This window comes from Rhinatrema bivittatum, chromosome 14, assembly GCF_901001135.1.
Source record: "Rhinatrema bivittatum chromosome 14, aRhiBiv1.1, whole genome shotgun sequence".
Lineage (NCBI taxonomy): Eukaryota > Metazoa > Chordata > Amphibia > Gymnophiona > Rhinatrematidae > Rhinatrema > Rhinatrema bivittatum.
The window spans coordinates 75,587,106-75,600,440 of record NC_042628.1 but is presented as its reverse complement, the minus strand read 5'-3'; the positions used below and the strand labels follow the sequence as shown (position 1 = coordinate 75,600,440).

At 43.2% G+C, this 13,335-nt stretch overlaps 1 protein-coding gene across 1 annotated transcript; it reads left to right on the top strand.

Moving 5' to 3' along the window:
* The first annotated feature begins 27 nt into the window (after window positions 1–27).
* On the top strand, window positions 28–1,390 carry LOC115075640 (kinesin-like protein KIF11). The gene is made up of 2 exons (XM_029576214.1): window positions 28–213; window positions 289–1,390. The coding sequence occupies exons 1-2, from the start codon at window positions 140–142 to the stop codon at window positions 1,388–1,390; spliced, it is 1,176 nt and encodes a 391-aa protein (XP_029432074.1). The 5' UTR covers window positions 28–139.
* The last annotated feature ends 11,945 nt before the right edge of the window (window positions 1,391–13,335 follow it).

The window sequence follows — 13,335 nt, the reverse complement described above, 5'->3', positions numbered from 1 at the left end:
CATAACTGGTAGGCTATACATAATAGTAAAGGTGGATGGTTTGTTAACGTACGCATGGTCTGGAGTTTTATTTTTATTGAAAGATAAACTAAAGGAACGGGGATATAACGCACAAGCTACAGATTAGGTCACAGTGACAATGGCTACCCAAAACTTGATGAGTGCTAAGAAGGAGGAGAAAGGTAAAAATATTCAAGTGGTTGTCAGATGCAGATTTTAGTGATGGCAAAGTGTGAGAGTATACAGCTGGAAGAAAACATCAGCTCTGGCAAAGGAACAATTATACAGGCCTTTCAATATGGCAGAGCGCAAGGTGAATTCCCACTCTGTATTGGAATGTGAACCTGCTAGGAAAGAAGTTGCTGTTCGTATTGCAGGAATTAATGAAAAACTGGGAAAGAAGACCTATACGTTCGATATGGTCTTCGGCCCTCAAGCAAAACAAATAGACGTATACAGAAGTGTTGTGTGCCCTATTTTGGATGAAGTTATTATGGGATACAATTGTACAGTGTTTGCCTATGGTCAGACTGGTACTGGCAAGACCTTCACAATGGAGGGAGAGAGGTCACCTGATGCAGAGTTTACCTGGGAAGAAGATCCTTTGGCTGGCATAATTCCTCGTACATTGCATCAAATATTTGAAAAGCTTTCAGAGAATGGAACAGAGTTTTCAGTTAAAGTTTCTTTGCTGGAAATCTACAATGAGGAGTTATTTGACCTTCTGAGTCCCTCTCCTGATGTCAATGAAAGACTCCAGATGTTTGAAGACCCTCGTAATAAGAGGGGTGTAATTATCAAAGGATTGGAAGAGATAACAGTTCACAACAAGGATGAAGTTTATCATATTCTAGAGAGGGGTGCAGCAAAGAGAACAACTGCATCCACACTAATGAATGCATACTCCAGTCGCTCCCATTCTGTGTTTTCTGTTACCATCCACATGAAAGAGACTACACTTGATGGAGAGGAACTTGTTAAGATTGGGAAACTGAACCTGGTCGATCTAGCAGGAAGTGAGAACATTGGTCGTTCTGGAGCAGTTGATAAAAGAGCCCGTGAGGCTGGAAATATCAATCAGTCTCTACTGACTTTGGGAAGAGTTATCACAGCACTTGTAGAAAGAGCCCCCCACATTCCCTACAGGGAGTCCAAACTCACCCGGATCCTGCAGGACTCTCTGGGAGGTCGCACAAAAACTTCGATAATTGCCACTGTTTCTCCTGCATCTATAAACATGGAGGAAACTCTCAGTACCCTGGAGTATGCTCATAGAGCAAAGAATATAATGAATAAGCCTGAGGTTAACCAGAAGCTTACCAAAAGAGCTCTTATCACGGTATCCTGTGTAGTCTCTTGTGTACATATTTTCTCCAATTCTGTGCAGTAGAAAAACACATCAATTCTATCACACATGTGAACACCTTCTTTTGACTCGCTTATCCCCTACAATGCCGGCACTGCATTTTTCAACATTCATGGTGCAGGCACTGGAAAGGAAGCAGTGTGGGAGGTGTTCAGATTTCCTTAATTACCCTGCCCTGCACTTCTTGCAAGCAGATTTCTTGGGGAGGGTGGGAGTAGACAAACATAGCATTGCCTCCAGTACAATCTTAGATAGTAAACCCTCAGGGGACAGCAAAATGCCTACAGTACCTGAATGTAATCTGCTTTGAAGTGGCTGACCAGGCACAACATAAATAAATGTAAAAACTTTTTGTGGGACTGCATATATTGACAAAATGACACAGCTGAAACACGTATAAGCTGATGTGTACATACATGGTGACAAATCTGGAACCATAGCTTTTTGGGACAACTACATTTGGGTATTTTTATGGGAAGTAACAGGCATATGGAAAAGCTGTGATTCCTTAAGCCTCTTGCATTATCCTTTAAAAATGCTTCCTCTGTTTACTTATTTTATACTAACATATATGTGTGTTTACTATATATATGCAGATTTGCCACATCATAGCAATTTGGTATGCTTAGAAGTAGTTTGACATTTTAGAGCATTAGAACAGGCTTTTTGTTTCTACAAAGACCTTTCAAAAGCTCTGTGCTAGGACACATGTTGGTTTTCGATAAAGTTCAGTTTATGTAAAACTATTTGAGACTAGATATTTATTCTCGCTATAAACATGCCGAACATTTACCTAGGTCCTGTTGACGAGTTACTATTATTATTATCTATGTAATATTTAATTTATTATTAATATCTGTTATAGGTTATATGCTATATGTTATACGTTATATGTTAAGAAACGCTGTTCCATGTAACGCCTTTTGTGCGAAAGTTTTGTTATATGTAAACCGACCTGATTTGATACTTGTATTGAGAATGTCGGTATATAAAAATCCAAAATAAATAAAAAATAACCCTTAAAGGTCTCAGTGTTAGTGCAATACAAATGGTATAGCACAAAAAAACAAAGAGAAAAAATTAAAAATACCTTCAGGGATCTTGTGTCCTGTATTCCATTCGAATCGAGAGAAGGGCCCTCGGGCTGTGCTGTCCTGCTTCAGGTCAGCTGGCGTCCTCTCTCCGGCTGCCCTGCTTCAGGCCAGCATCCCTTTTTTGATTCCCGGAACAATGCACCATCTGCAATGAAAAATGTTTACCAAGGACACAGAGACAGTGTATTTCTCATGATAAAAGCCTATATTTCTTATGCGCATAAGGAAGTCAGCTCCAAAGTTTGAGAGACTGACTTAATCAGATATCCAATTGACTGGACTTAAATACAATTTTCCTTTGATTTAGGATCAGAAGGTGAAAAGAAACATTGGCTTACATTAACATTCCTAAGTGCCTTGGGAACACTAGCTAACCTTGAAGACTTGCATCTTTTATAACTCTTCATTGTGGTGTCTAAAATTACAAAGAGATACACTATTTCTTCTGTTATCTAAACTTGAGGCAGTTTCAGAGACGACCTCAAGATCTAGCAGTGCCTCATGGAACCTTTCTGGTAAATTTCCATTAAAAAGATGCCCCTAATAAATTATTTTTGTAATAAACATTTTTATTGGAGCATTTGCGGGTACATACAATCCAAAAACCAGATGAACAACAGAATTCCTCAATTTTCTGCAGTATAGAACAAACTATCTGAAACCTCTGTTTCCCCTCCCCCCATCACACATCCTACATCATAATTACAACGTGCATTCCACTAAAGGATAATAGCATGGTAAACCTTAAACATTAAGATTCTGGATATCTGCCTCCGCATGGGTGTCCTGCCAAATCAGGAAAGAGTCCCAAGTAGAGTGGAACCTCTTCATATTATTATGCTTAACAGCAGACAATTTGTATAGTGTACATACACTGTCTAAGCGCATGAGGCAACTTCCAGCCTATCCCTAACAAATTTTATTATCACAACGGGTAGATGTGAATTGGTTATTTACTCTTTCAGATAATAGAAAGACTAGGGGGCACTCCATAAAGTTAGAACATAAGAACATGCCATACTGGGTCAGACCAAGGGTCCATCAAGCCCAGCATCCTGTTTCCAATAGTGGCCAATCCAAGCCATAAGAACCTGACAAGTACCCAAAAACGAAGTCTATTTCATATTACTGTTTATAGTATTAGCAGTGGCTATTTTCAAAGTCAACTTAATTAATAGCAGATAATGGCCTTCTCCTCCAAGAACGTATCCAATCCTTTTTTAAACACAGCTACACTAACTGCACTAACCACATCCTCTTTAAACAAATACCAGAGTTTAATTGTGCGTTGAGTGAAAAAGAACTTTCTCCGATTAGTTTTAAATGTGCCACATGCTAACTTCATGGAGTGCCCTCTAGTCTTTCTATTATCTGAAAGAGTAAATAACCGATTCACATCTACCCATTCTAGACCTCTCATGATTTTAAACACCCCAATCATATCTCCCCTCAGCCTTCTCTTCTCCAAGCTGAAAAGTCCTAACCTCTTTAGTCTTTCCTCATAGGGGAGTTGTTCCATTCCCCTTATCATTTTGGTTGCCCTTCTCTGTACCTTCTCCATCGCAATTATATCTTTTTTTAGATGCGGCTACCAGAATTGTACACAGTATTCAAGGTGCGGTCTCACCATGGAGCGATACAGAGGCATTATGACATTTTCTGTTTTATTCACCATTCCCTTCCTAATAATTCCCAACATTCTGTTTGCTTTTTTGACTGCCGCAGCACACTGAGCAGACGATTTCAATGTGTTATCCACTATGATGCCTAGATCTCTTTCTTGGGTGGTAGCACCTAATATGGAACCTAACATTGTGTAACTGTAGCATGGGTTATTTTTCCCTATATGCATCACCTTGCACTTAACCACATTACATTTCATCTGCCATTTCGATGCACAATTTTCCAGTCTCACATGGTCTTCCTGCAATTTATCACAATCTGCTTGTGATTTAACTACTCTGAACAATTTTGTATCATCTGCAAATTTGATTATCTCACTCGTATTTCTTTCCAGATCATTTATAAATATATTGAAAAGTAAGGGTCCCAATACAGATCCCTGAGGCACTCCACTGCCCACTCCCTTCCACTGAGAAAATTGTCCATTTAATCCTACTCTCTGTTTCCTGTCTTTTAGCCAGTTTGTAATCCATGGAAGGACATCGCCATATTTTCAGAATGGCAATGAGGACTTTCTCAAGAAAATATGAAAAGGATGGTTGCTCTATTTTAATTCAAAACAAAAGTGACATTTCATAGCTAAATGTGTGTAACTTATGTCTTAACTTGATAAATTTTTGTACTTGGTAAAATTTATATACAGATTAAAGAATGACATGGCTTTTAAGAAAATCCTAAAAGGTGAATTTTAAGACCCCGCGCATGACAAAACTGGGTGATGTGTGCTGTGAAAATTTTAAAAGCTGCCCAAGTACACGTGTGTGCTCCCAGCTACGCACATACATGAAAACTTCCAAAAAAGGAATGGTGCTTGGTTATGGTCTGGGCGTGGCATGAGCGACCCTGGATTTCTATTTGAAATTTGTGTGTAAATACATACACGCACTAGCGTGCACCAGGGTCCCATGCCACGTAACTTTACTTCTGCTATGGAGGGTGTGAAAGTAATAAAACGAAAAAATATAGGCAGATCAGCTGGGTTTTAAAGATAGGAGCTAACAGGGAAGAAAGGAGGCTATTTAACTAGGGAGGATTCAAAGTCCTATCCCCTATCTGGAGAAAATTGGGATCAAACTGGAAAAAGTGGTGGTTGCGTTGGCATTCATGTGTATTAATATCCCCCAGTTACAATGGTAGAAGCTGCATTTACATGCATAGGCACGCGTCCACTTAAAACTGCAGACACAGGGGCGTGCGGTCAGGCTATTTACAACATAAACTTGTGTATGTTATAAAATGGCAGAGTCCCTGGGCACGGGATGATTAACACGGGAAAATCTGCGCCCGTGCACCTCTTTAAACTTTACCATCTGAGTCCTTTAAACTAGAAACTCTTGCCACAGAATCATGAAAGATCTGCTGCAGGAAACTTGGGGCTCTGATTTTAAAGGTTGCTTTAATTGTTTTTTCTTGTTATTGTTATACATGCGTAACCTGGAAGGTTTTCATTTATTGTAATCTATAAGAGCTATGTCAGTGATCCAGCACACGAAACATCAGATTAAATAACTAAAATCTTTTTCCTAGAAGAGTCTTGCTGAAATCCTTTTCCTTCTTGGTTCTTAGTGCCTGAACGAAACACCACAAAGAATGGCTTGGAGTGCCCATCCTGCTATGTTGAGGGTTCTTCAAAGTGCACCAAGGAAGAGACGATTAAGTGCACTGGGAATCAGGGACAATGTAACGAGTTCGATGGTGAAGTAAGGAGACCAGGTAAAGTACTGCAGTTCTCAGTTTGATGAAAATCTTATCTAGTCAAAAATGAACAGAACCATTATCAAAATTTTGATCTTCTAAATGTAGGCGAAAGCTGTAAATCCACCCTGAAACCTTATAAAAATGGTCAGGTATGCAACAGTTTCTGTGTGTCAAATATTATATCTCACATAAATCTAATCAAATTGAACTAGATCCCAGGGCCAGATCCTGGAGCTGGAGAACAACGTAGAAGCAATGGAGGGACATAATGGAAGTTAAGCGTGTACCTGACATGTACGTGTACAAGTAGAAGTTTGTAAAAACCTGAAGTCTGTGCAGTTTAGGGGTGTTCCCAGGCGGGGTTTGAAGGGTTGCACACAAGTTAAATAAGCAGTAAGGACCGGATTTACGCGCATAACCTGTCTTACGCGCGCTGGGCCTATTTTAAAAAGGCCAGGCCGCGCACGTAAAGCCCCGGGACGCGTCTAAGTCCCGGGGCTTTACAAAACGGGCGGTCCGGGGCAGGGTGGGGCAGGGCCGTTGTAGCTCTGTCGGAGGATCGCGTGCCAGCAGTCGGCTGGCGTGCACAACTTGCGCCTGCCCGAAGACAGGCGCAAAAGTTAAAATAAAGGTCAGGAGGGTTAGAGTAGGGCTAGAGGGGAAAGGTTAGGGGATAGGGTGAGAAGGTTAGGTTAGGGGGAAGGGAACGGAGGAAGACAGTGCGGCTCTGCGCCTTGCGTATGCCAACCCTGGATTATATAAAATGCGCATGCCTGCTGTGCATGTTATAAAATCGGGCGTACATATGCACGTTCCGGATAGTGCGCACACATGTAGGCCGCATGTGCTTCTTTTAAAATAGACTCCTAAATGCGCATAAATGACCAAACTTATATGCAAGCTTTTAGATATGAAATCCCGTTTGATTCTTGTCTGCAGTCTTTTGTTGGGAGGTCAAGGATGAAGTAGGGTGGAGGGTCTGGGTGACCTGGTACACCCAGATTATAAGTACCTGCATACTTTATAAATATCTCTCTCTGCATGTAAACTGCAGTAGTTACAAATTCATTACAATTACTTTGCACATAAAAAATGTGCTTGCACTTTTCTAAAATAGGAATGAAATATACGTGCATACTTGCAGGGTAGAGATATATGGTATTTTATAAACTGAACAGCTCCTGCCACACAGTTTATAAAATACAGGCATAACGTTCCCCATATCCACTTCAATGTGGATCGGCTCATTTATGAACATTTTCTCAAATTACATTCATTATGTGAATGGGATAGAGAGAGAGGGATGCAACCCATGGGGCATTGAAAGAGGATCCTTCCTTCAGCATTACACAGTTTTAGTTAATACAACTACAGACACATGAGTACCTCATTGAGAGGATGATACCTTCATAAAAAGTTAGTAAACCTTTTTTCCTCACCTCTCATGACATTATCATGTTGAGAGCGCCCCCTTTAAGAGGCAAGGAAGGCATTTGGCCAGTGATAAGGAGATAGCAGTAGGAGAGAAGGAAGGCTCCACTAACACTGCCCACGAGCTCTTTCCTTACCCCCTGCAGCATCAAAGTGTGAACAAGAGCTTACCGACTCTCCTCCTCTGGTCCATCCCTCCCAACATCGTGATGAGATGGCCCCTTTAAGGGGTATGCTCCTTTGTATGTAACTCTGGGCACAACTTTGCAAAGACTTGCAGAAAAAAGACCACTACAAAGCTCTGCTCCCCTAAACATTCTTTCAGTGTCCAAAAAGTTGCTCCACTGTCCAAAAGTGAGTAATGATTTTAATGTTCTACATGTGAGGCAGTGCATAATGAAACAGAGGTCTTCTGAAAGTTGTAACTGTGACACTAATCTCATAGTAAACCCATTCATGAAAGCATTTCCTGAACTAAACTGAACCTATTCCATTATCAACCAGTCGCCCAGACTCTGCCTTAATCATGGCAATTAACATCCCTACCTCATAAGGGCAATTCATCAATGCTATAAGCACATTGACTGGCATATATGTTCTTTCTATTTAAACCCCTGCTTCTTTTCTCCGATCCAAGTTATTTTATTCCCTTGTTTTATTGTAACTGCATTCCTTAGCCTTCTCTTGTTTTATGTTTTTTACTACTATTATTATTATTATTTATTACTAAATGTTATTTTTTGACTTTGTTCCCTATCCACTTGTTAATTGTAAACCGACATGATGCGATTTTATCGCGAATGCCGGTATAGAAAAACTTAAAATAAATAAATAAATAAATTCTAAAATTTGAAAGTGATAATATAACCATCACTCAGAAAAAGCATTCAAAGTTCCTGAATGTGATATAAGTCTTTCAATGTGATACATCTCCCTAGCAAGAAAACCATTTGGATGTTCTAACTGTGATACAAGAGAAGAACCATTCAGAATGTGAAACAATTTTCAAACCTTTTTAAGTGTTTCAGCAGTGATATAACATTCAGACACAGAGAGGGAAGAGGGAGATAAGAATTCCACACCAATATGCTACAAGAAAATCACTCTACCTCTGAAGGTATTATGAGGCAAGAGGAATCTTCACCCACAAAAATCAAGCCACCTATCACTTTGCACCTCATTAACCACATCAACCCAAGCAAATAATTTCCCTTTATGCTTGGCTTGCTCAATATACCATACACATACAACATAGCTTACCTCATCCTAGACCTAATTGAAGAATCTAAACTCCAAATCCTTTGCCTCACAGAGTCCAGGATAGGAGAAGACAATGCAGTCTCCCGCATTCTGGTGTGTCCACCAGGTTTCCAAGTATACCATACAACCTGCCCTTCTTTCATTACTTCCTAGCTCTTGATCTAGCTGCAGCCAAACAAATAGTCAAATCTGACCACCTTGTATTGAATTCAAAGGTGAGGAGAGACTGAAACTTGCCCTAATCTATGGCTTACTTGATAATCAACTTGACTTGTCTCTTAAACAAACAATTTGTTGGGCTCGGGGGTGGACCCTTGTCCTGGGGCAAGGATGGAATGGCTCCTGAAAGGGAACAGGAGGTAACTGGCCCCAGGTTGCAAAGCACTGTAGGAGACAGAGGCTAGGTAGAGCTTCACCACTGAAAGCCCGAGGTCCCCCCGAGAGGAGCCCTTAGGGACCCGGGACACTTGGACTTAGGTGGGCCTCATAGGGTCTCCTGGGAGAGTGGAAGTCCGGCGTGCCCACAGACACAGAAGGAGTGCGGTCGGGATTAAGCTGGAGCAGGGAGAACCAGAACAGAGTTGGTGATGACAAGGTGAGAAACAGAGCCAGAATCTGGCGACGAGGTAAGGCAGGTGAAAGGTCAATGTTCATAGGTCAGTCCGAGGAGTGGTCACCGAAGCAAAGGTCAGATACCGGAAGTCAGATGTAGTCAGAGGCAAGCAGAGGTCTAGAGGAAGGCGGCAGACAGGCGAGTAGATCTGTAACAGGCTGGGATCTTTGAGGCAGGCGGCAGAAAAACGAGTCACAAACTAGCTGGGGTCGTAGACAGGCGGCAGACAAGCAGGAAGGTCAGGAACAAGCCGAGGTCAGTACCAGAAGTCAGTCCGAGGGTACTACCTGGGAAGGCAGATAGACGAACACAGGAACAGGCAAGACTCAGGAACGAGGATGAAGGAACAAGCCAGGAACAGAAGGCTCCTAGAACGAGACTAGGAACAAGCAGGAACAAGCGCGAAGACAATCTAACATACAAGCTGACCCGATTGCCAAGGCAAGGAAGTGACGTCAGGAACTTCCTTATATTGTAGATCAATCAGGGTGCGCCGCGGAACCCAGGCCCGCCCTCGGCCCTACAAGTATCAGGGCAGGCCGCGCGTGCGTGCGTGCATATGGGCGTGGCTAGCATGGAGGAAGACGCCGAACCTCGATGTGAGGCCTGGCGACTGCCGTCGCGGGACGCCGGGTCCTAGCTAGGCTAACAACTACCGTGAGGGAGGTCATCCCGGGACCCGCTGAGGAACTATGCAAGTGAGCAGTCCCGTGCTCGGGACGGCCACGGGCAGGGTGCGTAAGAATTCCCCCCTCTACTAGGCCTCCCCCTACGCGGTTTTGGTTTCTCAGGGTGCATTCTATGGAAGGTTTTCAGAAGGTCTTTATCGAGAATAGTTCGAGATGGTTCCCATGATTTCTCCTCGGCCCCATAGCCCTCCCAGGCTAAGAGATACTTCCACTCGCCTCGGCGTCACCGGATGCCGAGCACCTCTCTTACATGGAGAGATGTGTCTGGCTCTGCAGAGACATGCGGAGCAGGAATGTCTTTACGAGAGGGCCAGGAGAGAACCAATGGCTTCAACAGGGACACGTGGAACGTGTTGTGGATACCCAGTGAACGAGGTAGCTGGAGTTAATAGGAAAGAGCTCCTACTCTTCTGATTATCGGAAACAGTCCTATGTATTTGGGAGCCAGACGGTGAGAGGGTAGCCTTAAGCGGATGTGTCGAGCACTCAACCATACTTTCTGGCCTGGACGAAAGAGTGGAGCAGGTCATCTATGAAGATCAGAGGCACGCTTGGCGCGTTCTGCAGCTTGCGCCAGTCGCTCCTTTACTCGGGTCCACATGTGGTGACTGGTTTGAGCCATGGATTGAGCCACTGGAGACGGAACCAAGGTACAGGAAGAGGCAGTCGGTGCTGCCATCTGAAGACTATTGCAAACGGAGCTGTGTCAGTGGCTGCTGCAACATGAGTGTTGTGCGACAGCTCGGCCCAGGGGAGGAGCTCCGACCAATTGTCTTGCAGATCATTAACATTGGAACTTAAAAGTGTCTTCAAGGTCCGACTGGTCCTCTTGGCCTGTCCAATTGCCTGAGGATGATAGGCCGACGTATAGTTCAGGGTAATAATGAACTTTTGGCACAAGGAACGCCAATACTTGTCGGCAAACTATGGTCTCCGGTCGGACACAATCCCCTTGGGGAGTCCATGAAGACAGAAGATATTTTTCAGAAAAATTCTAGCAAGTTCCGGGGCTGAAGGAAGACCCGGTAGAGGGATAAAGTGTCCCATTTTCGAGAAGCGGTCGATAATGACCCATATCACCGTGTTGTTCTGGGAAACAGGCAGATCTGTAATGAAATCTGTAGAAATGCTGGACCACAGTTCAGTAGGTGCTGGGAGAGGCTGAAGCAAGCCCCAAGGCTTCTCCGTAGGTGGTTTTTGCTGAGCACAAGTAGGACATTAGTCCACGTAGTTTCGGGAATCTTGTAGGCCACCAATAATGCCTTCTCAGCATCTTCAAGGTCCAGGCGCGACTGGGGTGGCCTGCCATTTTGGAATCGTGAGCCCACCTTAAGACACGCTCACGTAACTGATGGGGCACGACGGTCTTCCCATCTGGAACTGTGGTAGTGGCTGCCAGGGTAATATAAGCAGGGTCAATAATGAAACTGTGGACCTCTGGAACATCCTCGGATCAAAGGATCTGCAGAGCGCATCAGCATGTGAGTTTTTGAACCTTGACGGAAGCAAAGGTTGACGTTAAACCTCTCGAAGAACAAAGCCCACCGGGCCTGACGGGAGTTCAGAAGTTGGGCTTCTTTGAGATGTTCGAGGTTCTTGTGGTCCTTCTAGATGTTAAACTTATTTTGCTCCCCTTCCAACCACAGGCACCACTCCTGAAGTGCCAACTTGATCGCAAGGAGTTCGTGGTCACCAACAGTGTAACGTTGCTCCGTGGGGGAAAACTTAGAGTAAAACGAGCAGGTTACTAACTTGCCTGTGGGAGAATGTTGACTCAGGATGGCGGAAGCGTCAAATTCCACAATGAATGCATGTCTGGGATCGGGATGGTAGAGACAGGGACCGGAGCTGAAGGCCTCTTTAATTCTCTGGAAGGCAGCAATAGCTTTCGGCATCCAAACTCGGGTGTTGGCCCCCTTCCTAGTCATAGCAGTGAGTGGATACAAAAACACAATAGATGCCTCAGTCTTATTTCAGTATTTATTAGAACAGAGATGTGCTCAAAAGTAGCAGTGAGTGGGGCAACTATCGAAGAGTAGTTCGCAATGAAGCTTCAGTAATAATTAGTGATTGCTAAGAAGCGTTGTAACGCCCAGAGGCCTATTGGCTGAGGCCAGTCACAGACTTCATTTCAAATTCTCTCTTCGCCTGTCTTATCAATGTTTTACACTTAATTTGACAATGCTTATGTTTTATCTTATTTTCTTCAGATGGATCCTTCTTCCAATTTTTGAAGGATTTTTTTTGGCTAAAATAGCCTCTTTCACCTCACCTTTTAACCTTGACGGTAATCTTTTTGCCTTCTTTCCACCTTTCTTAATGCGCGGAATACATATGGACTGCACCTCTAGGATTGTATTTTTAAACAATGTCCATGCCTGTTGAACACTTTTAACCTTTGCAGCTGCATCTTTCAGTTTTTTCTAACTATTTTCCTCATTTTATCCAAGTTTCCCTTTTAAAAGTTTATTGTTAGACCTGCAGATTTACTTATTGTTCCCCTTCCAGTTATTAGTTTAAATTTGATCATGTTATGATCACTGTTGCCAAGTGGCCCCACCACCGTTACCTCTCTCACCAAATCCTGTGTTCCACTAAGAATTAAATCTAAAATAGCTCCCTCTCTTGTTGATTCCTGAACCAATTGCTCCATGAAGCAATCATTTATTACATCCAGGAACTTTATGTCTCTAGCAAATCCTAATATTACATTTACCCAGTCAATATTGGGGTAATTGATATCTCCCATTATTATTGCACTGCCAAATTGGTTTGCTTCCCTGATTTCTCTTAGCATTTCATCATCTGTCTGACCATTACTTAGTAGGCAGTTGAAACATGCGGGCCAGAGTAGCAAAATCTTGTATGACGTGGGAGTCCGGTTCTAACAAATGAAATATGTATCCCACCCCATTATCAGCCCAAGCCTGGAAGACAGCCCTGCTGTCCCGCCACGACACAAAATTTGCATTCCCCAGAAAAGACAAAAAAAAGGAGGCTATAGCCCGCAAGCCCCATTGTCTCCGCAACCAGCGCCAGGCTTGGATACAAGGTTGTAAGAATATTCTGGGGTATTTCATAGTACTCTGCAGCCCCGGGCGCAGCTGAATAATACTTAAAGGAGAGCTAGGTTGAGACATCTTATTTAACATCCCTGGTGCACAATAGCAGTAGGTCCTCGCAATCCTCTCACCCACATACTGCAACTGACATGCCACATTATAAAGTCTGAAATCCGGCAAATTAAGCCCTCCCTGCTCCTGGGGGCGCTCCAAGATGGTATAAGCCAACCGAGCCCGCTTCTCCTTCCACAGGAACTTATGTAAACTAGCACAGAATTGTAGAAGATCCCCAGCTTTCAATCAACATGGAATCATGTGCAACAGATAAAGAAGGCTACCAAATTGATAAGGGGAATGGAACAGCTCCCCTATGAGGAAAGACTAAAGAGGTTAGGACTTTTCAGCTTGGAGAAGAGACGGCTGAGGGGGGATATGATAG

Coding starts and splice junctions, on each gene's coding strand:
- LOC115075640 (XM_029576214.1), top strand. CDS start 140: ATGGCTACCCAAAACTTGATGAGTGCTAAGAAGGAGGAGAAAGGTAAA. Junction 214..288: donor CAAGTGGTTGTCAGATGCAG/ATTTTAGTGATG, acceptor ACAATTATACAG/GCCTTTCAATATGGCAGAGC.